At 55.4% G+C, this 25,046-nt stretch overlaps 1 protein-coding gene across 7 annotated transcripts in view; it reads right to left on the reverse strand.

The window, feature by feature from the left end:
* Positions 1 to 25,046, reverse strand: part of LOC125443515 (protocadherin beta-16-like) — a 431,392-nt gene that overhangs the window by 358,241 nt on the left and 48,105 nt on the right. The window contains exons 1-2 of one of the 7 annotated variants that reach the window (XM_048515704.1): positions 18,136 to 20,524; positions 10,307 to 11,471 (exon numbers count right to left, since the gene is read on the reverse strand). The exons of 3 other annotated variants lie outside the window; for them this stretch is intronic. In XM_048515704.1, coding sequence (XP_048371661.1) covers positions 11,463 to 11,471; positions 18,136 to 20,499 — 2,373 coding nt within the window. In that variant the 5' untranslated portion in view covers positions 20,500 to 20,524 and the 3' untranslated portion in view covers positions 10,307 to 11,462. Of the gene's footprint in view, positions 1 to 10,306; positions 12,562 to 18,135; positions 20,527 to 25,046 lie in introns of those variants that run through there. 3 more of the 7 variants (XM_048515703.1, XM_048515705.1, XM_048515702.1) reach the window with 3 other exon arrangements.

Raw genomic sequence — 25,046 nt, forward strand, 5'->3', positions numbered from 1 at the left:
CACCCCCCCCCCCCCCCACCCCCCCCCCCCCCCACCCCCCCCCCCCCCCACCCCCCCCCCCCCCCACCCCCCCCCCCCCCCACCCCCCCCCCCCCCCACCCCCCCCCCCCCCCACCCCCCCCCCCCCCCACCCCCCCCCCCCCCCACCCCCCCCCCCCCCCACCCCCCCCCCCCCCCACCCCCCCCCCCCCCCACCCCCCCCCCCCCCCACCCCCCCCCCCCCCCACCCCCCCCCCCCCCCACCCCCCCCCCCCCCCACCCCCCCCCCCCCCCACCCCCCCCCCCCCCCACCCCCCCCCCCCCCCACCCCCCCCCCCCCCCACCCCCCCCCCCCCCCACCCCCCCCCCCCCCCACCCCCCCCCCCCCCCACCCCCCCCCCCCCCCACCCCCCCCCCCCCCCACCCCCCCCCCCCCCCACCCCCCCCCCCCCCCACCCCCCCCCCCCCCCACCCCCCCCCCCCCCCACCCCCCCCCCCCCCCACCCCCCCCCCCCCCCACCCCCCCCCCCCCCCACCCCCCCCCCCCCCCACCCCCCCCCCCCCCCACCCCCCCCCCCCCCCACCCCCCCCCCCCCCCACCCCCCCCCCCCCCCACCCCCCCCCCCCCCCACCCCCCCCCCCCCCCACCCCCCCCCCCCCCCACCCCCCCCCCCCCCCACCCCCCCCCCCCCCCACCCCCCCCCCCCCCCACCCCCCCCCCCCCCCACCCCCCCCCCCCCCCACCCCCCCCCCCCCCCACCCCCCCCCCCCCCCACCCCCCCCCCCCCCCACCCCCCCCCCCCCCCACCCCCCCCCCCCCCCACCCCCCCCCCCCCCCACCCCCCCCCCCCCCCACCCCCCCCCCCCCCCACCCCCCCCCCCCCCCACCCCCCCCCCCCCCCACCCCCCCCCCCCCCCACCCCCCCCCCCCCCCACCCCCCCCCCCCCCCACCCCCCCCCCCCCCCACCCCCCCCCCCCCCCACCCCCCCCCCCCCCCACCCCCCCCCCCCCCCACCCCCCCCCCCCCCCACCCCCCCCCCCCCCCACCCCCCCCCCCCCCCACCCCCCCCCCCCCCCACCCCCCCCCCCCCCCACCCCCCCCCCCCCCCACCCCCCCCCCCCCCCACCCCCCCCCCCCCCCACCCCCCCCCCCCCCCACCCCCCCCCCCCCCCACCCCCCCCCCCCCCCACCCCCCCCCCCCCCCACCCCCCCCCCCCCCCACCCCCCCCCCCCCCCACCCCCCCCCCCCCCCACCCCCCCCCCCCCCCACCCCCCCCCCCCCCCACCCCCCCCCCCCCCCACCCCCCCCCCCCCCCACCCCCCCCCCCCCCCACCCCCCCCCCCCCCCACCCCCCCCCCCCCCCACCCCCCCCCCCCCCCACCCCCCCCCCCCCCCACCCCCCCCCCCCCCCACCCCCCCCCCCCCCCACCCCCCCCCCCCCCCACCCCCCCCCCCCCCCACCCCCCCCCCCCCCCACCCCCCCCCCCCCCCACCCCCCCCCCCCCCCACCCCCCCCCCCCCCCACCCCCCCCCCCCCCCACCCCCCCCCCCCCCCACCCCCCCCCCCCCCCACCCCCCCCCCCCCCCACCCCCCCCCCCCCCCACCCCCCCCCCCCCCCACCCCCCCCCCCCCCCACCCCCCCCCCCCCCCACCCCCCCCCCCCCCCACCCCCCCCCCCCCCCACCCCCCCCCCCCCCCACCCCCCCCCCCCCCCACCCCCCCCCCCCCCCACCCCCCCCCCCCCCCACCCCCCCCCCCCCCCACCCCCCCCCCCCCCCACCCCCCCCCCCCCCCACCCCCCCCCCCCCCCACCCCCCCCCCCCCCCACCCCCCCCCCCCCCCACCCCCCCCCCCCCCCACCCCCCCCCCCCCCCACCCCCCCCCCCCCCCACCCCCCCCCCCCCCCACCCCCCCCCCCCCCCACCCCCCCCCCCCCCCACCCCCCCCCCCCCCCACCCCCCCCCCCCCCCACCCCCCCCCCCCCCCACCCCCCCCCCCCCCCACCCCCCCCCCCCCCCACCCCCCCCCCCCCCCACCCCCCCCCCCCCCCACCCCCCCCCCCCCCCACCCCCCCCCCCCCCCACCCCCCCCCCCCCCCACCCCCCCCCCCCCCCACCCCCCCCCCCCCCCACCCCCCCCCCCCCCCACCCCCCCCCCCCCCCACCCCCCCCCCCCCCCACCCCCCCCCCCCCCCACCCCCCCCCCCCCCCACCCCCCCCCCCCCCCACCCCCCCCCCCCCCCACCCCCCCCCCCCCCCACCCCCCCCCCCCCCCACCCCCCCCCCCCCCCACCCCCCCCCCCCCCCACCCCCCCCCCCCCCCACCCCCCCCCCCCCCCACCCCCCCCCCCCCCCACCCCCCCCCCCCCCCACCCCCCCCCCCCCCCACCCCCCCCCCCCCCCACCCCCCCCCCCCCCCACCCCCCCCCCCCCCCACCCCCCCCCCCCCCCACCCCCCCCCCCCCCCACCCCCCCCCCCCCCCACCCCCCCCCCCCCCCACCCCCCCCCCCCCCCACCCCCCCCCCCCCCCACCCCCCCCCCCCCCCACCCCCCCCCCCCCCCACCCCCCCCCCCCCCCACCCCCCCCCCCCCCCACCCCCCCCCCCCCCCACCCCCCCCCCCCCCCACCCCCCCCCCCCCCCACCCCCCCCCCCCCCCACCCCCCCCCCCCCCCACCCCCCCCCCCCCCCACCCCCCCCCCCCCCCACCCCCCCCCCCCCCCACCCCCCCCCCCCCCCACCCCCCCCCCCCCCCACCCCCCCCCCCCCCCACCCCCCCCCCCCCCCACCCCCCCCCCCCCCCACCCCCCCCCCCCCCCACCCCCCCCCCCCCCCACCCCCCCCCCCCCCCACCCCCCCCCCCCCCCACCCCCCCCCCCCCCCACCCCCCCCCCCCCCCACCCCCCCCCCCCCCCACCCCCCCCCCCCCCCACCCCCCCCCCCCCCCACCCCCCCCCCCCCCCACCCCCCCCCCCCCCCACCCCCCCCCCCCCCCACCCCCCCCCCCCCCCACCCCCCCCCCCCCCCACCCCCCCCCCCCCCCACCCCCCCCCCCCCCCACCCCCCCCCCCCCCCACCCCCCCCCCCCCCCACCCCCCCCCCCCCCCACCCCCCCCCCCCCCCACCCCCCCCCCCCCCCACCCCCCCCCCCCCCCACCCCCCCCCCCCCCCACCCCCCCCCCCCCCCACCCCCCCCCCCCCCCACCCCCCCCCCCCCCCACCCCCCCCCCCCCCCACCCCCCCCCCCCCCCACCCCCCCCCCCCCCCACCCCCCCCCCCCCCCACCCCCCCCCCCCCCCACCCCCCCCCCCCCCCACCCCCCCCCCCCCCCACCCCCCCCCCCCCCCACCCCCCCCCCCCCCCACCCCCCCCCCCCCCCACCCCCCCCCCCCCCCACCCCCCCCCCCCCCCACCCCCCCCCCCCCCCACCCCCCCCCCCCCCCACCCCCCCCCCCCCCCACCCCCCCCCCCCCCCACCCCCCCCCCCCCCCACCCCCCCCCCCCCCCACCCCCCCCCCCCCCCACCCCCCCCCCCCCCCACCCCCCCCCCCCCCCACCCCCCCCCCCCCCCACCCCCCCCCCCCCCCACCCCCCCCCCCCCCCACCCCCCCCCCCCCCCACCCCCCCCCCCCCCCACCCCCCCCCCCCCCCACCCCCCCCCCCCCCCACCCCCCCCCCCCCCCACCCCCCCCCCCCCCCACCCCCCCCCCCCCCCACCCCCCCCCCCCCCCACCCCCCCCCCCCCCCACCCCCCCCCCCCCCCACCCCCCCCCCCCCCCACCCCCCCCCCCCCCCACCCCCCCCCCCCCCCACCCCCCCCCCCCCCCACCCCCCCCCCCCCCCACCCCCCCCCCCCCCCACCCCCCCCCCCCCCCACCCCCCCCCCCCCCCACCCCCCCCCCCCCCCACCCCCCCCCCCCCCCACCCCCCCCCCCCCCCACCCCCCCCCCCCCCCACCCCCCCCCCCCCCCACCCCCCCCCCCCCCCACCCCCCCCCCCCCCCACCCCCCCCCCCCCCCACCCCCCCCCCCCCCCACCCCCCCCCCCCCCCACCCCCCCCCCCCCCCACCCCCCCCCCCCCCCACCCCCCCCCCCCCCCACCCCCCCCCCCCCCCACCCCCCCCCCCCCCCACCCCCCCCCCCCCCCACCCCCCCCCCCCCCCACCCCCCCCCCCCCCCACCCCCCCCCCCCCCCACCCCCCCCCCCCCCCACCCCCCCCCCCCCCCACCCCCCCCCCCCCCCACCCCCCCCCCCCCCCACCCCCCCCCCCCCCCACCCCCCCCCCCCCCCACCCCCCCCCCCCCCCACCCCCCCCCCCCCCCACCCCCCCCCCCCCCCACCCCCCCCCCCCCCCACCCCCCCCCCCCCCCACCCCCCCCCCCCCCCACCCCCCCCCCCCCCCACCCCCCCCCCCCCCCACCCCCCCCCCCCCCCACCCCCCCCCCCCCCCACCCCCCCCCCCCCCCACCCCCCCCCCCCCCCACCCCCCCCCCCCCCCACCCCCCCCCCCCCCCACCCCCCCCCCCCCCCACCCCCCCCCCCCCCCACCCCCCCCCCCCCCCACCCCCCCCCCCCCCCACCCCCCCCCCCCCCCACCCCCCCCCCCCCCCACCCCCCCCCCCCCCCACCCCCCCCCCCCCCCACCCCCCCCCCCCCCCACCCCCCCCCCCCCCCACCCCCCCCCCCCCCCACCCCCCCCCCCCCCCACCCCCCCCCCCCCCCACCCCCCCCCCCCCCCACCCCCCCCCCCCCCCACCCCCCCCCCCCCCCACCCCCCCCCCCCCCCACCCCCCCCCCCCCCCACCCCCCCCCCCCCCCACCCCCCCCCCCCCCCACCCCCCCCCCCCCCCACCCCCCCCCCCCCCCACCCCCCCCCCCCCCCACCCCCCCCCCCCCCCACCCCCCCCCCCCCCCACCCCCCCCCCCCCCCACCCCCCCCCCCCCCCACCCCCCCCCCCCCCCACCCCCCCCCCCCCCCACCCCCCCCCCCCCCCACCCCCCCCCCCCCCCACCCCCCCCCCCCCCCACCCCCCCCCCCCCCCACCCCCCCCCCCCCCCACCCCCCCCCCCCCCCACCCCCCCCCCCCCCCACCCCCCCCCCCCCCCACCCCCCCCCCCCCCCACCCCCCCCCCCCCCCACCCCCCCCCCCCCCCACCCCCCCCCCCCCCCACCCCCCCCCCCCCCCACCCCCCCCCCCCCCCACCCCCCCCCCCCCCCACCCCCCCCCCCCCCCACCCCCCCCCCCCCCCACCCCCCCCCCCCCCCACCCCCCCCCCCCCCCACCCCCCCCCCCCCCCACCCCCCCCCCCCCCCACCCCCCCCCCCCCCCACCCCCCCCCCCCCCCACCCCCCCCCCCCCCCACCCCCCCCCCCCCCCACCCCCCCCCCCCCCCACCCCCCCCCCCCCCCACCCCCCCCCCCCCCCACCCCCCCCCCCCCCCACCCCCCCCCCCCCCCACCCCCCCCCCCCCCCACCCCCCCCCCCCCCCACCCCCCCCCCCCCCCACCCCCCCCCCCCCCCACCCCCCCCCCCCCCCACCCCCCCCCCCCCCCACCCCCCCCCCCCCCCACCCCCCCCCCCCCCCACCCCCCCCCCCCCCCACCCCCCCCCCCCCCCACCCCCCCCCCCCCCCACCCCCCCCCCCCCCCACCCCCCCCCCCCCCCACCCCCCCCCCCCCCCACCCCCCCCCCCCCCCACCCCCCCCCCCCCCCACCCCCCCCCCCCCCCACCCCCCCCCCCCCCCACCCCCCCCCCCCCCCACCCCCCCCCCCCCCCACCCCCCCCCCCCCCCACCCCCCCCCCCCCCCACCCCCCCCCCCCCCCACCCCCCCCCCCCCCCACCCCCCCCCCCCCCCACCCCCCCCCCCCCCCACCCCCCCCCCCCCCCACCCCCCCCCCCCCCCACCCCCCCCCCCCCCCACCCCCCCCCCCCCCCACCCCCCCCCCCCCCCACCCCCCCCCCCCCCCACCCCCCCCCCCCCCCACCCCCCCCCCCCCCCACCCCCCCCCCCCCCCACCCCCCCCCCCCCCCACCCCCCCCCCCCCCCACCCCCCCCCCCCCCCACCCCCCCCCCCCCCCACCCCCCCCCCCCCCCACCCCCCCCCCCCCCCACCCCCCCCCCCCCCCACCCCCCCCCCCCCCCACCCCCCCCCCCCCCCACCCCCCCCCCCCCCCACCCCCCCCCCCCCCCACCCCCCCCCCCCCCCACCCCCCCCCCCCCCCACCCCCCCCCCCCCCCACCCCCCCCCCCCCCCACCCCCCCCCCCCCCCACCCCCCCCCCCCCCCACCCCCCCCCCCCCCCACCCCCCCCCCCCCCCACCCCCCCCCCCCCCCACCCCCCCCCCCCCCCACCCCCCCCCCCCCCCACCCCCCCCCCCCCCCACCCCCCCCCCCCCCCACCCCCCCCCCCCCCCACCCCCCCCCCCCCCCACCCCCCCCCCCCCCCACCCCCCCCCCCCCCCACCCCCCCCCCCCCCCACCCCCCCCCCCCCCCACCCCCCCCCCCCCCCACCCCCCCCCCCCCCCACCCCCCCCCCCCCCCACCCCCACAATTGGCCATGCTGGCAGGGGCTGATGGGAATTGTAGTCCATGAACATCTGGAGTGCCATGGGTTCGCCACCACTGCACTAAGTCCTCAGGGTCAGATGAATTGCATCCAGTCGTACTAAAAGAACTTGCTAGTATTATTTCTAAGCCTTTATCCATTATTTCTGAGAATGCTCGGAGGACAAATGACGTTCCAGAAGACTGGAGAGGGACAAATGTCATCCCCATCTTCAAGAATGGGGGAAAGGAGGATTTGGTTAATTACTCACCTGTCAGCTTTATACCTATACCTGGAGAAGTTTTAGAACAAATCATCGGCCAGTCCTTCAGCATTTAGGACCCACTTCGCACAGGCCAAAAGCAGCACCCCTGGAACGGTAAAAACACCGTTCCAGGGGTGCACTTCACACAACTGCCACCTCTGCAACAAGGCAGCACCGTGCTCCACCACCCCACCACCCATCAGCGGGGAAATGCTGTTTTTGAAACTCGCTCAATGAACAAGTCATTTCAACAACAGGTTGAAATTCAAGTGTCTTCGACTAAACATTGGGAAGAACTTCCTGACAGAGCCGTTCCTAAGTGGAACAGGCTTCCTTGGGCGGTAGTGGACTCACCTTTGGAGGTTTTTAAGCAAAGCCTAGATGGCCATTTGACATCAACGCTGATTCAGTGAACTTGGGCAGATCATGAGACAGAAGCTAGGAAAGGCTGAATCAGAGGCACATGCAGAATAATGCATTTTCAAACCACTTTCACAACTGTTTGCAAGTGGATTTTGCTTTTCCTCACAGCTTCAAAGAGCATTGAAAGCAGTTTGAAAGTGCATTATTCTACATGTTCAGAATGAGCCAGAGCTTGGCTCTCATTGCTCTTTCTTGCTTTTCTTACAGGGATCCCGGAGGGGCTTTTTTGCCATCTTCGGGGTATGGAACAGTTGTCACTGGCAGGTGTGGAGAGATAATTGTGAATTTCTTGCATAGTGCATGGGGTTGGACTAGATGGCTTTGGAAGTCCCTTCCAATAGGTTGCTATGATAAATGTACACAGCATTTCCATCTTACCCCAGTCATTGCTCTGTCTGAATGGCTTTGAGGCAGTTTCATTTATGCTACAGAAGTAGAAATGGTTGAACAGCTAGAATTGGGGAGAAGCCGTGGCTCTGTAGAAGGGCCTCTGAGAAATTCCCAGGCATTTCCACTTAAATGGACAGGAAGAAGGTGATATGAAAGATCCCAGAGAACCCCTGAGGTTCCAGAGAACCCCACCAATTTGAAATAAAGGAGGGCCTTGTCATCATCTATGTCATTATCAGTGGCAGTGACGGAGGGGGAACTGCACCTGAGGTTTGAGCTGCCTGCCGACCCCCTCCTGCCCCTCACACCCCCAAAATGCCCCCGCCCCAACACATGACGGCAATGGCGGCGCCCGGGACAAGCTGCCCCAGATGTCCCCATTGCCGCTACACGTCTGCATCAAAGATATCTGTAAGGTTGCAGTTCAACCTTGGAATATTCCTGCTGGAGTTTCTGGCGGGACGCCCGGGAGGGGAGTCTTTACTGTTGTGGTTATCTTGCTTTCGCTCGCTTGCCTGTGTGAAACTGTCTGTGTGAGAACCTGAATTGTTTATCTTCTTTTGGCGGGAGCTTGTCTGAAGCCCGTATAAGCGGCTGTTCGAGAGTTGGGGGTTAGTTCTCGCATTGCCTGTATCCGACTAAGAATGCCAGCTCAATAAAGAACTTAACACGGTTGCTTTTGACTGGACTTTACTCGTTCATTACAATATCACCCCCAATTTTTTTAACAAAACTGTTCTAAAATATTGATAGAACCCTGCAGTGGTGAAATGATAGTTTAAGCAGGCTCTCTAAATTCCCAACTTTCATTTTTTTAAGTCTTAGTCCTTTCCCTCAGAGATATAAGGGGAAAAGGGCTAGAAATGTTTTGTTTTAAAAAAAGAAAGCTAGGGATTCTAAGAACCTGATTAAACTAGTCATACTACTGTAATATATCAATATCTTAGGGCCATTAAAAATGAAATCACTCATCTTTCATGGAAGGAAAGAGGTTTAACAGTGATGTCAGCCCAATAATTGAAAAGTGGGTTGGAGGTGGATAGGATTTAAAAAAAACAATAAATACATTACACATTAGGGAAAAGCCAGCTCAAAATTGGCTCCCTGAAAACTGGGTAAAAGTGGTCTCAAAAGAGCTGGGGGGGAAATAGAGGCAATACAAAAAGATGAAGTGAAGACTAAAGACACAAAAATGCATGTGGAAATCAGGGCATAAAGCAAAGTAGTAAGGGGACAGAGATGACCAAAATGTGGAAAAAAGCTGGGAAAGGCAGAATTTCACCCACATTTGGATAGGTCAGTGAAAGAAAAATGTTAAAGGTATTTGTTTACCTACTTACTTCAATACAACAACCTTTATTAGGCATATTAAAATAGGCTCCAGAGCATTACAGACATTTCTGAAGTACAAATCAAAAGTACATTCAAAACACAGACAGATAAAGTGTATCTAGCATTGGACGTTACTTAGAAAATTCTGTCACTTCCAATCCAATCCAAAAACCTTTATTAGGCATAAACCAGAAGTACCATACATTCCAAGTACAAATTCTGTCACTTGTAAAAGAAATTTTGCTACTTTTTCCAAGAACATGGCCTCTGTGTTATTTAACAAAAGCTCCACAACAGAGTTGTCAGAGTCTCTTTCAGATTTGTCTAAGACCTGCCCAGGAAAGAAATTCCTAATACCCACATATCTCGGACAGTCAAGTATAATGTGAGCAAGAGTCTCCACTTGGTTTTTACAGTGTGGACAGACCCAGTCCTGGAGAGAGAGAGATAGGTAGTGACGCTTTGTAATGGCCAATGGAAAAGTATTGCATCTGGCTCTTGTAATAATACCTACTTACTTCATTCATACTTCACTTCATTCATACTTCACATCTAAACTAAATAACAGATTAAATTTCTTTTGATCCTTTAATTCTTTTTATCTATGCCATTAAAGGTTATAAACAAACAAACAAACAAATAATAAGAACTTCACCTTTTCTCCCTTAGGGACACGAATGAACTTATTTTGTTCTCTGTTTTCCTCCATTTCACTCTCACAACAGAAACTTGTGAAAGTAAGTTAGGCTGAGAATGTGACATCCTACGGTTATCCAACAGGCTTCCATAGCAGAATGAAGATTCCAACCTAGATCTCCCAGATTGTAGTCCAACACTAACTACTACACAACATCAGTTTCTCTTTGAAACCGAAGGAAATGAAAACCAAATATAACTGAGAATCCAAACTGGTGAAATAAAATTAACAAACAAGATTATCACAGAACTAAAATAACATGATCCAAAATAAACAGATTAAAAAATAGACCCAAGTATGGAAACTATCTTTCAAAGGAATGCAAATGTTAATTTGGATGTGTAGGCAACATCTAGTAATGAATTTAGACTGATGGCCAGAAAAGCAATCCCAATCACTCTCGGATTTGTGGTGTGCCCGGGGCCTCTGTCTGTGAAAGTGACCATGGCATGGCTCTGCCCATTCAAAGTAAGGTAGTTTTTACTTTTTCATCGTGCTGATTCATTGTAGGGCTCTGCTGAAGTTATTGGATTGTCGGAATTGATGGAGTTTGAGGTGTGTGTAGATGTCCAATGGTCTAGATCATTTTGTCAGAAAGGGCACTAGTTGCTAGAGTCTGAATAGCATTTGAGGAGAAAATAGATGGGATAAATAGAGAAGCCCTAAAATGCGTGTTTTTAATCTGTTTCTGGCCCAGTCGTATTTCCCCAAAAAGGCCAGAGAAACTTCAGATGATCAAAGTCCTTGGGCAAGATACTGTCACCTGGCCCTCTCAAATTAGTTTCATTGCAGGTGGCCTTCTACCTCCGCCATCCATGTGTACAGCCAAGAGATTATTCTTTCTTTTTTTAAAAAAATTATTTATTATTTTTCCACAGAATAGATGCAATACAGAAAAAAGAAGAAAATAATAAATAATAAATAGGCCTACATTAATAGCTAGTTGAACAATTCAAAGTATAATAAAGAAAAAGGGGGGGAAACAAACTTGGTAGATACATTTGGCAGTCCCTTCATACTAACATACTTGTTAAAGGACATACATTGATTTATACTCTTGTACATTAAAGTCATATTAATAAAACAAAAACTTAATACTACTTTATATGCTATAATCTTTAAGGTAAGACTATTCATTTGCTTTCAGTTAATATTCTGGATTTCTATTCAGTTAATTTTCCCATATAAAAGTATTATCTCATTGTAATTTCCCAATTCTCTTATATGGGAACTCTTTCAAATTTCCATATAGAGGCATCTATTACACTTACTATAGTTGGTAAATAAATTCATATTGGAATTATATATGTTAGAGCGGTATACATTAATTTGTACTCTTATACATCAAAATCATATTAGTAAGATAAAAACTTGTACAAAAGAATACCAAATATTATTCTAATTAATATAGAAAAAAAGTATTAATATATAAGTTTGGCTAACATACTAATGTAATTAGTTCACATTGAGATTACATATCATTGTCTATATGGAGTTTTACATTTTTAGTGTAGATTAATATCCAACATTTTAAATCTTCTAATATAAGAAAAAATATAACAGATTTCTGACTACATTTCCAGAATAGACTCCAATATTTTTTATCGTTTTTCTTACAACCTTCTGGGTGAAAGATATTCTGGAGGTTTTTTCTCTGGAGGCTGTTCTTGAAATTTCAAGAGTCTATCCATTTTCTTGCGGTTTCCTGTGTTACTTATAATGTCTGGTGGCTTTTCTCTAAAGTCAATCCTGGAGTCTTTGAAGAAATCTTCCTCTGTAAGATGTGCTGCCAATTGTTTTGCTTGATTTGCAGTTTTTATACTTATTTTCCCTGTAGATAGGAACATTTCTAAGACTAGTAAAAATTTCCAAGTATATTCTGTTTCTTCTTTCAAAGGAATTTGTTTTAGAAAGTTAGGTTCACTCTGGAACATGTTCAGCATGTCTTGAAAGATTAGTATGCCGTCCTTTCTGCTAATGGTTCTCTGTACGTCTGCTCAATATCAAGAAGATCTTCACCAGGTGGGGAATATTTTCGTAGACTCTCAATGAATTATTTTTTCAAGATCTATTTCATCTGTTGATTCTGAATCTTTAATTATAGACATAGTCAAAGCAAGCTCCTGTTTGAAATTCTGCAATTGTCTTTTTAAGTCTTCTCGTGCAGTAAATTCTGATTGTTTAATCTCCTCTTCCACACTTTTGAGATCTTCTGTCATATTAATCTCTGAATGACTTATCTGTTGAGAGTTTAGTAAGAGCTGTTTGATCATCTCTGCTGAGCTTTTGGACATCTTCAAAGATAGAAAGATCAGAATTGGAATTCTTTCTCAATTCCTCAAGGTGCCAGCAACACATCAAAATGCTTCTCAATAATTCAGATATAACATTCCAGGAAATGGTTACTTATTTAAGAATGTGAGGTATGAGATTAAACTGTTTCTGTTCTCATTGTCTGGTAACAGTCTTACTACAATGGTATTAAGCTATCCCCAGATGAAAATATTTTACCAAATTTCAGCTGAAATCTAACCCAGCATATCTGCAACGATCTTTTGCTTTTACAGAAGGGTATCTCAAATGCTTGTAAATCACTCTGAGATTACCTCATTACTGCCACTCACTGACCAAAGAGGTTACACATAACTTTTCCTTTATTGCCCCAATTTAGGTACTTGTCAATGTGTAATGTATTTAAGTCTACAGATCTTGTATTTTCCATATCAAAAGATTTTGTAATCCACTTGAAGGCATAGAGCCTTGTAACTGTCCAGTCCAGACAGAATGAAGGTAACTCCAAATCAAGAGACAAAACAAATCCCAAACTGAAGGTTTTAGCAAAAGGGTCTCTCGAGTGTCCACAAATCACACCAAGAGCTGTCCAGTCACCGCAACTCACAGTCGAAAAGAGTTCCACACCTCTTATCAAGAGAAAAGTAAATCAATTAGTTTATTGCCGTCCATCAGTCTTGAATGCTTTTATGTTTAGGAGCCTAAAAATCCAATTAGTGCCATTCAAACAACAAACAATAAAAAATTAAAAGCTCTAATTTCTTAGTAAAATTGACTTTTATTTAAAAAAATCTTTGGTACTAAAAAAAAACCCCTTACTGCTGAGCCAAAAGGAAAACTTGAACAGGAGAAAATGAAAGTAGGAAACGTAAAAGAAAAAAGGGGGCGAAGAGGGCTGTCTCTTCTGCTGAAATAGCACACTTACACTCACTGATCCTGAATGTTACCAGAGCCAGAGGGTCAAAAGAAACCAAAACCAAGCCACCTGCTGAATTAAAGGTCCTCAAAATGATTAAGGAGGCCAGAATGCAACTCTTTAGCAAGCTATATGCCCCATGCAGTTAGTGCAGCCAGGAGCTAATGGGAGCTCAAACCAAACGAGATGCCATGACTCCCAGAAACCAGAGACAATTCTTCCTGATTACCCTTGCTCTTATGGCCAACCACATTTGTTTCCAGAGAGCCAGCAGACAACAAAATGGTGAAAAGCAGCTGTAGCAGAGGGCTCCAGGCAGTAGTTGGACATTCTGGGCTGCTGAAAGTACAGCAGCCACTGAACACTGCTGTCTGCAGGAAATACAGTCTGTACACTTCAAAACTAAATCAGTCTTGCATACTTCAAAACTAAACCACATGATACACCTCTCAACCTTTTCTCAATATAAACCTATAGCAGCATCTTGGTCACCACTTCCAGTTAAAAATTTCCAACCACCCTTTCACCACCCAAACCTGTTTCTCAGTGCCATCAATGCCTTTATCTCTTTCCCAACTTTTCCCCAAGCACCTGGGTATGCAATAAAGTACGAACACTTGTCCCAATGGAGCTGAAGGCTTGACAACTTCATTGTGCCACCGAGTATTTTCAGCAATGATTTTATTTTTGCATCTCTCAGCTATTCTCAGTGGAAGTACAAAATTGGTGGATCCTATCGGATACTTCAATCATTCATGAGCATGTTCTATAAACAAACAAAAGGAAGGAAGACCAGGCCTACCAAATTCCTTCACAGCATCTTGTCTAGCCTGTCCAGTTTACCCAGTGCCAGAAGTAATACTTGGACTAGAACTGCTCCAGACTCTGGTACCCTTGAAGTAATATAAGGTATGAGATGGTCTTTTGAATATTATATCTGACCAGTTTTTCTACTTGTGAAAAAGGAATGAAGGGTTCACCTTTGACCACCTTTGACCACCCAAAAGCTAACTAGGATGGATCCAGCTCCATCATTTTGCATCAGAATGTATTATTGAATAATGTATAAAGTCTTTGCCACATCTCGTTTATATGCACTTACCTTCATACTAGTCAATGGTGGATGATGCATCTATTCCTTAAGTAGTTGGTTTCTATAGTCACTACAGTTTCCAATTAAATTGAGCTTTTTAAATCAATAATGAATTTATAAGTTATTTGGGAGAAGGTCAGTTAGGGTTAAAGATTAGGGTTAAAGGTTACATGATAACAGCCAGGATTACCTCTATATTTGTTTATTTAAAGACTACAATACTTGTGCCATAGCTTTAATAAAATTATGGGAAACAGTAAAGGGGACAGAATTAGGTTTTATGGTAACAATTATACAGCAAGATGGTCATTAGAATATAGAACCCTAAAGGCTGAAATAGGAGTCTGGCTCTTAAATATGAGTTCTGGCTCCTAGAGCCAAAAAAAATCTCAACATAAGGCTTGGACACTCTGAATATTCTTTCCCTCTCCACAAATAGAGTTCTTTTCTTTTCTTTTTAATAGTTTGGTCTGCTGAGCCTAATTTTGAATCCATCAGAAGAGTTACTCCATTCTAACTCAGAAATTCTATTTTATAGGTACTGAGAAGGCATTTGATTATATCGAGTAGCATTTCTTATGGGAGGTTTTATTAAAATTTAAATCTGGTCAGTGATTGAGAAAATAGATGGATTTAACTGCAAAGTAAGGTGTACTTACTGAAAATTAGAATTTGTATAGCCCCTGTAATAACAGTACACCACGTGTTTGATGTATGTATAGAGATTTTGTCACTAAAGATCAGATCTGAACCAAATACACAAGGTGTTGGTATTCAGAAAAGGATGGTTGAAATCTTTTATACAGATGATGTAGTTTTCATGATGAGAGGCCCTAGGGATACATTTTTAAGAGTAGTTGGAATAATAACGGAATATAGTTTGAAGACTAGATATCAACTTGGCAAAGTGCAGAATGCTAAAAAATTAACATACAAGCTGAATTGGGAAATAAAATAGAGAATTGGATATGTATGGAAATTTAAGGGTATCAAATATTTAGTGGTACAATGCTTAGACTCAGTGAAGTCTTTCATGGAACATAATCTAAATCTTTTTTCAAAAATTGCTTTCTGAAGTGGAGAAATTTATGATCAGAACCATGCAGTGTATAATATGACTGTTTTGTGGAGAATAATTGCGCTTAGCCAGGTAATGCTTCAAAAAGCTCACAGCATTTTCACAGATAAGATCACAAGAACCATTGAGTAGAAAGTTCATAACATGTCAATATCTAACCTCTCTATCAAGGGATGAATATACATGGTGCGTGGAAGATCATATATAGAACACTCTAAAAGTACATGTTGGACAGTCTCAACAACAGCCATTTTACACTGGCATAGTCTATTCTCATAGGGGATATTATTGTATCTGCCAAATGTCATAGCATTGGGCAAGGCATTGAAACGAGCTAACGAGTATGCTCTACGTTGTTTGGGATCGCTCAAGGTATGCTTTCAAGCTCACCAGAACTGTATGTCATGCTTAATGTTAGAAACATTAAAAAATGAATGTTACAACGGAGCCAACCAGTGCATGCAGCAACACGCATACACACATCCTCTAATGTCACACCACTGCTGCCCATAAGTGGAAAGCATCAAGGAAGGGAACAATTAGAACTCAGCACCCTCTACTGGAAGGAGCACATAGGCATGACTGCGAAGACTGCTGGAATGAGATCTGCAGATGTAACTCTGAGTTTTAGCTGTGTGAGGCTGAACTGCCATCCTAAACTCTTTAGAGATTGGGTTTATGATTGCCATTTACATTGGGACTGTCCTTTTATTTTCTCAAACACACACAATGGAACTAACAGCTGAATGCAACTTTTCCGCTGTGCAGAAAGGGCGCCTCTCCACTGGCAGAAATTATGCCGGTGGAGGGGAGGGGGCTGTTCGCATGGAAGCGTGCGAGTGGCCCCCGCAGAGGCCAGCACAGAAGAGGCGGCCTCTTCTGCGTCCCCCCCACTCACCTCATCCTTCAGCGTCGGTCTGGAGGGCTGCAGGGACCCGCCCATGCTGCCCTCCGACATCCCGGGGTCAGAGGGCAGCGTGGGCGGGTCTCAGCAGCCCTCCAGACTGACATTGGAGGATGAGGTGTGTGGGGGGGGGGACGGGAAAGCGAACCGCACCGTGCCAATGGGAAGGCAGCATTTTCCAAAAACCTCCCTCAGGAAGGGAGGTGGAAAGCGGCGCCTTCACACCGCTCGGGGCCGCACAGGACAGATGCCCAGGGACAGCGTTTTTGCTGTCCCTGGGCTGCTGTAAATGACCCGTGCGGAAAGGGCCTTCGAATCAAATCCCAACCTCTGGCTTCTATTTTAAGAGACCAGAACAGCCTGTTTCCTCTTCACCTCACTCCACATGCAGATGGTAAAAACTACAAGTTATTTTTGTCCAAAACGTTAATCTGAGAATCTCAGTCCACTGTCTCCTTTACAGAAATATTCTTACAGCAGTTACCAAGCTGGAAATGCTTCTATGAGCTTATTGAAACAACTTTTGCTCTGCATATGGAACACCTGTCCCAGTATTCAATCTTCAGCACTTTCACTAGAGATCCATTGGCCCTATCTCCAGGCACCAAACAGGAAACTGAGATGCACATCATGCCAGACAGCAACAAATATGAAGTTTGTCTTTCCTGAAGTTTGCATTGATGGTAACGGCCTTTCTGAGGACAATCATCTCTACTCAGAAAGCAAAACTTCAGACGTTTCTTGAGTGGCTGCTTTGGCTGGAAGGGAATGAATTCAGTTCTGTGCAAATAAATGAGTTCTCTTTTATTCTTATTAATTCTATCTACTTTTCATGATGGTAGCTTCAAAGCAAGATTCTATATTCCCACAAATATGTTTTTCATTCCCACCACTTTTGTGTAATTAGAATATAAAACCAGTTCAGAGCCAGGCACAGTTAGAAGGAAAAGTTTACATTTATGTTCAGTTACGCATTAGTGTGTTTGTCCCTGATGGTCTCCCTCAGAAGCTGCTGGACGGATTGCCCCCAAATTTTCACAGGACGTCCCTCCCTGTTGCTGGCAGGTACTCGGACCTTCAAACCACCGAAAGTCCATACCTGAGCCAGGTAAAACGTCTTTTTCCTGGCGCACCAGGCCATGAAGCTGCCTCTGTTTAACTGTCACCCTTAGAATGTTCGTGCAGCGTGTCTGTCTGTGGCCTGAGGGCTTGGTAGGAGGGCTCAGAATGTTCATGCAGAGATGAGCAGTGGAAACAGTAAATAGGTAATACTGTTAGGTAATACGACTGGAAGTGAAACACATACACACTTTGCCATGTGAGACGTCAGGTGGGGTTTCCCCTCCTCACACGCAGGTAACTTTCACTCTCTGTGCCTCACCCACTGCTACCACACAATACACATCCAGCTCATCCTCACACACCTCACTCTGCCCTCCCTCACATCCAACCACCACTTACCCACTCCCTCACCCATTTTTGCCCCAGCTCTCTTTTACTAAAAGCGAGTTGGAGTTTGCCTTTTTCTTCTAAGAAAATCCGCGGGGTGGGGGGCGAACCTACACTACCTGCTCCGCTTCTTTTGCACATGGCCCTTTACGAACCCAGGGAGCTGGCCTCGATCTGAGCGCCTCACCACCCTGCCTCTGCTGCCTGACTGGGATAGCCTGCTTGCCCCAGTTCTGCCTTACCCAAGCCAGGACTGTGCGTGTCAACCAGCCTCATGGACAGCGGGATTCACACTCTGGACAGTTCCGTTGTGGAATGGGAAGGGTTACCTTATACTAAAAAAACAAGACAGCACCATATAACGATGTGCATTGAAAAGGGAAAGAGGGATTCCATTTGATCACCCCAAAAGGCTATGCTGGGGATCATTGGACCTGCATGGACATCTGTGTGGGTTGCGGACTGTGATGAGAAGGACAATTGCCACAGCAACGCGTGGCTGGGCCCGCTAGCTTTCTATAACTGCACTAGATAAACATGTATCAGTAATATAGCTAATAATCTCCCTCCATTAAAAATAGAGAAAAATAGTTTTTTCACCCTCTTATTGAGTATGTTTTTTGACACAGAACAATTGAGTTTAATTTCCTCTGAAAACCCATAAGACATAAAGGCTGAGATATCTTAATTACAAATTCAAATATCATGAATTTCCATATGAAAAATATTTAACCATTCAATGGGACACCATTAATACTCTCACCTGATTCCTCAGCTGACTTTCAGCTTGATGACTGGAAAGATCTTGGGAGTCACTTGAAACCCCTTGAACTCCCTGGGACTGAGCAGGCTCCATAGAAAACACAGGAAAGAGAGGCCTGAGATACTTGAACTCGCTGTTCAGGGACCCACCAGTTAAGCACACCTCATAGTTGTACGCCCGGGAAAGTGAACCAGTACCAGCATCTCCGTAGTTCTCTGGGAAGTTTGGTCCCACTGGGAAATTCAGGGCGGAGCTCGCTATGAACTTTCTCCTTTTCTGAATCTTGATGGCAACAAACACCACTGCAGAAAGCAGAAAGATGAAGGAGATGACAGCCAAGCATATGACCAGATACATAGTCAGGGTCCGGTCTTCCTCTTCCACCACTTCATCCTTTGGGATATCCACACTTTTCATATAAGGGTCAGAGAAGCCATCCACCAGCAGAATGCTCAGCGTTGCAGAGGTGGACTGGGGAGGGTGACCATTGTCTTTAACTCCAATGATAAGTTTCTGTTTGAAAGTGTCTCGTTTACTTATGGGTCGCATTGTTTTCACTTCTCCGTTCTGGACTCCCACACTGAACAGACCTGGTTCTGTGGCCTTCAGGAGCTCATAGGAAAGCCAAGAGTTTTGACCGGAATCTCTGTCCACGGCCACCACCTTGGTGACCAGGTAGCCAGCCTCAGCTTCCCTGGGAACCAGGTCATTGGATGGGGAAGTGCCGTTCTGAAGAGGATACAGGATGAATGGGGCATTATCGTTTTCATCCACAATAATAACTCGGACCTTAACTTCAGAGCTCAGGGGAGGAGAACCACTGTCCACAGCCCTCACAGTCACCTGGAAATCTTTTATCTGCTCATAGTCCAGGGATTGAATGGCATAGAGGTTCCCAGTTTCAGAATTAATGGAGACATAAGAGGACACAGGCTGATCGCTGACCTTCCCAGGCAAAAGTGAATAGATGACTTTAGCATTCCGCTCTGTGTCCAGGTCCTTGGCTTGCACCAAACCTATCAGCAGCCCAGGAATATTATTCTCCAGTAACTGCATTTCATATGATGATTTGTGGAATACTGGAGCATTATCATTCACATCTGAGATTTGGACATTGATTATTGTGGTTGAACTGAGCCTGGGAGAGCCCCTGTCTGTGGCTGTGATGGAGATGTTGTACTCTGATGCTTTTTCTCGGTCTAGGGCCTGCTGGGTCACCAGCTGGTAATAATTATTCACAGAGGGTTTCAACATGAATGGCAAATTTGCCTCAGTGGCACAAGAAGTTCTGCCGTTGTCTCCAGAATCTCTGTCTGTGACACGGAAAACGGCCACCACAGTATCCAAGGGAGAATCTTCTGGTAAGGGGCTGCTGAGGGATGTGAGGGTCACCTCTGGGGCGTTGTCATTTCGGTCCTCAACCTCCACCATGACTTTGCAGTAAGCAGAGAGCCCCCCTCCATCCGTGGCTTTGATGTCTATTGCATAATTTTGATGTATTTCATAATCAATGTTCTCTGCAACAGTAAGTTCCCCAGTATGTTTGTTTAACTTGAACACTCTTTGAATATCATCTGGGACCTGGCTGAAGGAATAGGTGATCTCTGCATTGGAACCAAGATCACGGTCAGTTGCTTCCACTTTGGCAACCAGTGTGCCTGGTTGGCTGTTTTCCATCATTTTCACTTTGTACATATTTTTATCAAAGACAGGAGCATTATCATTCGAATCCAAAACATCAATGATGATTTGTGCCGTGCCTGTTCTCTTTGGGATCCCTCCATCCACAGCAGACAGAATCAGAAAGAGGCGTATTTCCTCCTCCCGGTCTAACTGTTTCTCTAAAACTAATTCTGCATATTTGGTGCCATCAGGGTGCCTTTGCACATCCAGCCGAAAATGGCCATTTGGACTAAGCGTGTAATTCTGAACAGCATTTTCTCCTCTGTCTGCATCTTTCGCACTCTCCATTGGGAATCGGGTTCTGGTGGCAGTGTGCTCAGGTATTGCAAAATTGTATTCTTTTTTAGAGAATTGGGGGGGATTGTCATTCACATCCTCTATCTGAATTTCAATTCTGTGCACTTGCAATGGGTTTTCCAGCACAATCTCTGAGAACAAGACACAAGGGTCCTTCTGGCCACACAGAGTTTCTCTGTCTATTCTATCCTGCAATAGCACATTCCCAGAGTGAGGATCCAACTGGAAATATTGTTTGGTGCCTTGAGAAACCAACTGGGCTCTACGAGCAGACAGCTCCTTCACATCCACTTTCAAGTCTTTTAATGCATTAGCCACCAATGACCCACTTTTCTTTTCCTCAGGCACTGAATAGCGGAAAGCCTCACATATTGCCCCACACATGCAGAGATTCAAGAAAAAATAACAGACTTGCCTACCGTAGTGCATTTCCATTGCCTCAGACTCCCTGAAGGCACAGCCAATTCACAAGATGGTACGTTAGCTGCTGGAAGTTATCTTCTATTGTATTGTTCCCAGGCAAACCTCTTTCCCTTTTTTCCTGTATTTCCTTTTGGTTGCAGAGAACAGTAGCTTTTTTCCCTTGAAAGTTTGGATTCTGCTTGCAATGAAGGCTGTTTTCTCTTTGAGATCCCTTCGTTGTGAAGATTCTGCTTGCAATGAAGGCTGTTTTCTCTTTGAGATCCCTTCTTTGTGAAGACCGCAGCTTAGTGGGAGAGCCAATAATTTCTGACAGCATGTTTTGTGTTGTGCAATTGCACCACCTTGTGTTTGAATAGTAATACGACACCTCCAAATTGCTTCTCATAACTGAACATGGATTATCTTGTATAAGGAGAGCTTGTATTGTCCATAATCTTAATGCACATTGTCATATACACTTCAGTGACTTGGGACTCCCTTAATTATATTCTTCATCCCCATTAAATTGTTAGTGTATGTTCCCTGAGAATAGATAACCGATTCAAGACAGTGCTTGTTAAAAAAATAAAATTAAAATGGGACGTGTGTGTCTGTCTTCAACTGTAGATTTAGACTTCTACCCCCAACATGTTCATTGAGAAGCTGAAATTTCATCTTTTCCTCATATGTGTGTGTGTTTTAGTATATTTCATAACCTCATAACAATTAAATTCATAAATGGATGAAGTAACACGTTCCTGTCAATCAGTAACTCACGTCTGTGCTTGTAGAAACTAAGGCCCCTTCCGCACACGCAAAATAATGCGTTTTCAAACCACTTTCACAACTGTTTGCAAGTGGATTTTGCTATTCTGCACAGCTTCAAAGAGCACTGAAAGCAGTTTGAAAGTGCATTATTCTGCATGTGCGGAATGAGCCAAAGTTTTATTTCCTAGTGCCACTTGTACACACACAATACTCTGTGTACATATGTTAGAGTGATACGATACAGTTCATTTTGTGATATTTTAGAGTTTGTGGTATGTTAGAGGTCCTTTTTCAAAAAAGGGATTATATCCTTTACTCTTTGTAAAATCTAGTTCTGAAGTAATTTAAAACAGTTTAAAAAGCAACCTATTGTTAACAATCCAGCTACACTAAAATAACCAATAAAACCAGCAGTTTCAAAGCCCTTTGTGTTGAAAATAAAACCACCAGTAATAGTAATAATCAGGCTATTGGAAGAATAAATTTCTTATTTGTATAACAAGAGGGGAGGAAGGAAAAATCAACAGAATGCTCTTGGGAGGAAATTTTATAATTGAGATGGCACTACAGAAAAGACATTGGGCTTTTCTACATTCTGATTTTCCTTACTTCTAACTTCCTGTTTCTTGGGTGGAGGAGAATTCAGTTATCCTCATGTTTCTCTCCCTCTAGTGGTTGTTTTGATATAACACAAGATTAAATCTGGCATCCATACCTGCAGTTTAAATCTGCAGGAAGATACACTGGACTGAAAGCTGTTTTATGTCATTAGACCACTGGATGGAGGAAAACAGATGGAGAACAGAACACTTTCCCCACCCTGTCCCCCAGACAGAGATACTTGGATAAGGTGACCAGATTGCACCTTTTCAAACCGGGACGGGGGCGCGCATGCGTGCGCGGCCGCAGGAGCGCACTGCCTTTTGGGGCGCTCCCCGGTTTCCTGCCCTGTGACAGGGCGGGAAATGGGAGCGCCCCAGAAGGCAGTGCGGCCGTGCGGGAGGCTGCCACACTGCCTTCTGGGGTGCAGGAAACCAGGGAGTGCCCCAAAAGGCAGTGCACTCCTGCGGCCACATGCCTTCTGGGGCGTGCCTTCAGGCTGCATGCCTTCAGGCTGCCGCACTGCCTTCTGGGCCGCTCCCCTGTTTCCCACCCTGTCACAGGGTGGGAAAAGGGGAGCGCCCCAGAAGGCAAAATCCGGGACAGTTAAAAATACCCCACGGGACACGGGACAGATTGGTTTAAGGCGGGACTGTCCCGCCAAAAGCGGGACGTCTGGTCACCTTATACTTGGAAGGGAGGAAAATGAGAATGCTGAAAACCCTCCTGTTTCTGTGGACAAAGATCAGAACTAGTGGTGTTGATTTTCAGTGTTGAGCTACTTCCAGTACTTTAAATACTCTGGTCTCAGACTCTAGTTTTTTGTATGTAATGCCAAGCACTTGGAATTGAGCTCACAACTGGTGAAATGGCCAAATCTTACCACTCAAGCTATAGTTGGCACATTAACCAGAACAGACCAAAAATCCTACATGGAAGATCTGCACCCCCATCTGTGGGCACACACCAAACAGCACCACCCAGGCGGTGAACCAATATCATTAGGAAAGGTTTCACATTTAGATTATTAATACATCAAAGAATGCACCAGTGTACATATATGCTTTGGAGAAGGGAAGCAGTCATAGAACTTTATGTCATTCAACATCATGAATAGGCACGATCCATTCTAAAAGCTTCTGTTTTTCTGTCTTCTGTTTTTCTAGTCTCTTCCTCTTCCTCTTCTGTTCGTATTACTGTTATTACTGGCAAACAGTTGACACAATATTTCAACAAGTAATAACTTAATTTCTTACCAGCTCAATCTAATGAATACTAGACATACTAGCAAAAAAATCAAACTCTGATAGCAGGACTACCATGACTATTTCAGAGAATATTAAATATTTATTTATTTTATTTTATTTATTTGTCGAATTTCTTCATCCCCTTTCCTAAATTGCCTCGAGGCAATTTACGATAGGAGTAAATACAATAAAAACTGACTCAAAGGTGACAACCCACAATTTAAAATTATGCACAGTGACTAAATCCACAAATTAAAATTTAGATAATCCAGTTAAATTAAAATCTCATTAAAATTAAATTCATGAATCTCGAGAACAACTCCGGAGTCGTCCATTTGCAGAGAGGTGTTACACAACCCAAGGGGACAGATGGTAACATTAGGCCAGGCCTCAGAGAAACAACAGCAATTTTGTGTTTTCGAACACAAGACAACGGGGATGGGTGGGGTATAAATTTAATTAATTAATTAATTAATTAATTAATACACAAACAAACAGCAATTTTCTGTTTTTGAACACAAGATCTGTAAAAATTCATGGCACTAAAACACTAAGTAGAGAGGTGGGATCCAAAAATTTTAGTAACAGGTTCCCATGGTGGTAGGATTCAAACTGTGGCGTAGCACCAATGGGGCTGGGCGGTGCACGACGGGGGCGTGGCTGGGAATTTGGGGGGCAGGGCATTCCGGGGCGGGGCTGTGGCAAGGACGCAGCCGCTGCTCCGGTCCTTGGGCGGGAAACAAATGCACGCAGGCGCAGGCTGCCACGCACACCGGTGCACCTCCTGCTAGACTGCTTCAAGTTCTGCGTGCTACTTCTGAGAGGAGGGGCGTAAGGGCTTGAGATAGTGATGCACCCAAGCATGGCCCATTTTGCCCTCCTTTGGGGCATTTACCTTGGTGGAGGGGAGACACGCCAGCTTTGTAATGGTTCCGTTCCATTCCTGCATGGGATTGTCAGCTGGAGCCCTTCCCACACCTATGTTTTGCATGCTTGCTTTTCAAATGTCTTGGACACAAATGCATAATCACCATCACACACAGATGTCCACAAATGTTGCCTTGGCACACATTTTTTGGCTTGGCAAATCAACCCACTCCCTACCTCCAATTCTTCCAGAATACATGGAAGGCTCAGGAGATAGGTAGAGTTATTTTCCTTTGCATGGGCTTTGCATGGAAACATGAGACACAGGAGTCTCTGCAAAACGTTCTGAGGTGCTTCTGTTGTGGCTACTTCTCAGTTTGTTGAGAACTCCATGGATTAGACCTGTGAAAGGCTGCTTTGCCACCTGCCGCTGTCGCGCCCCCTCAGCGTGCGGCATCCCTGGCACTTTTGTAAATGGCGCCTTTTGATGACCCCGCACAGAGCGCGGTGTCGTGGGGACGCCTGGGCGTGCGGCATAGGGGGGATCGTGGTGAGTGGGGAAACGCCCCTAGATATATGAAGACATTGGAAACCTCAATACCAGATTACTCCATTGGGTTCTACATCAGGTATCAGCAGAAGTTACTCAGGAGTGACCAATTCGTCGAGTAACTCTCAGCCCATCCTCCGGTTTTCTTTAAAACACTTTTTAAACCTTATCTTCAAAGCTACTGTTTTAAACCTTATCTTAAAAGCTACTGTTTTTGTTCATGGGAAGAAGGACAGCAGACCAAGAGAATGGAGACTTTAGAAGGAAGAAGGATGAACCACGTCGAGTGGTGGTATCCTCAGAGAAAAACCTTTTATGGCTATAAAGTGCAGGAGATCTGTGGCCTAAAAGTGAGGGAGGAGGCCTAACAAGGAAAGAAATTGGAGGGTGGGGACAGCATGAGAAACGAAGAGGAGGAGCAAGGTTGGGTTTCACAAGCTGATTTGAAATGGCGCAGCTATTTAGCAACCATTCAAGAAGCATTATACATAAAAAAG

This window comes from Sphaerodactylus townsendi, linkage group LG14, assembly GCF_021028975.2.
Source record: "Sphaerodactylus townsendi isolate TG3544 linkage group LG14, MPM_Stown_v2.3, whole genome shotgun sequence".
Lineage (NCBI taxonomy): Eukaryota > Metazoa > Chordata > Lepidosauria > Squamata > Sphaerodactylidae > Sphaerodactylus > Sphaerodactylus townsendi.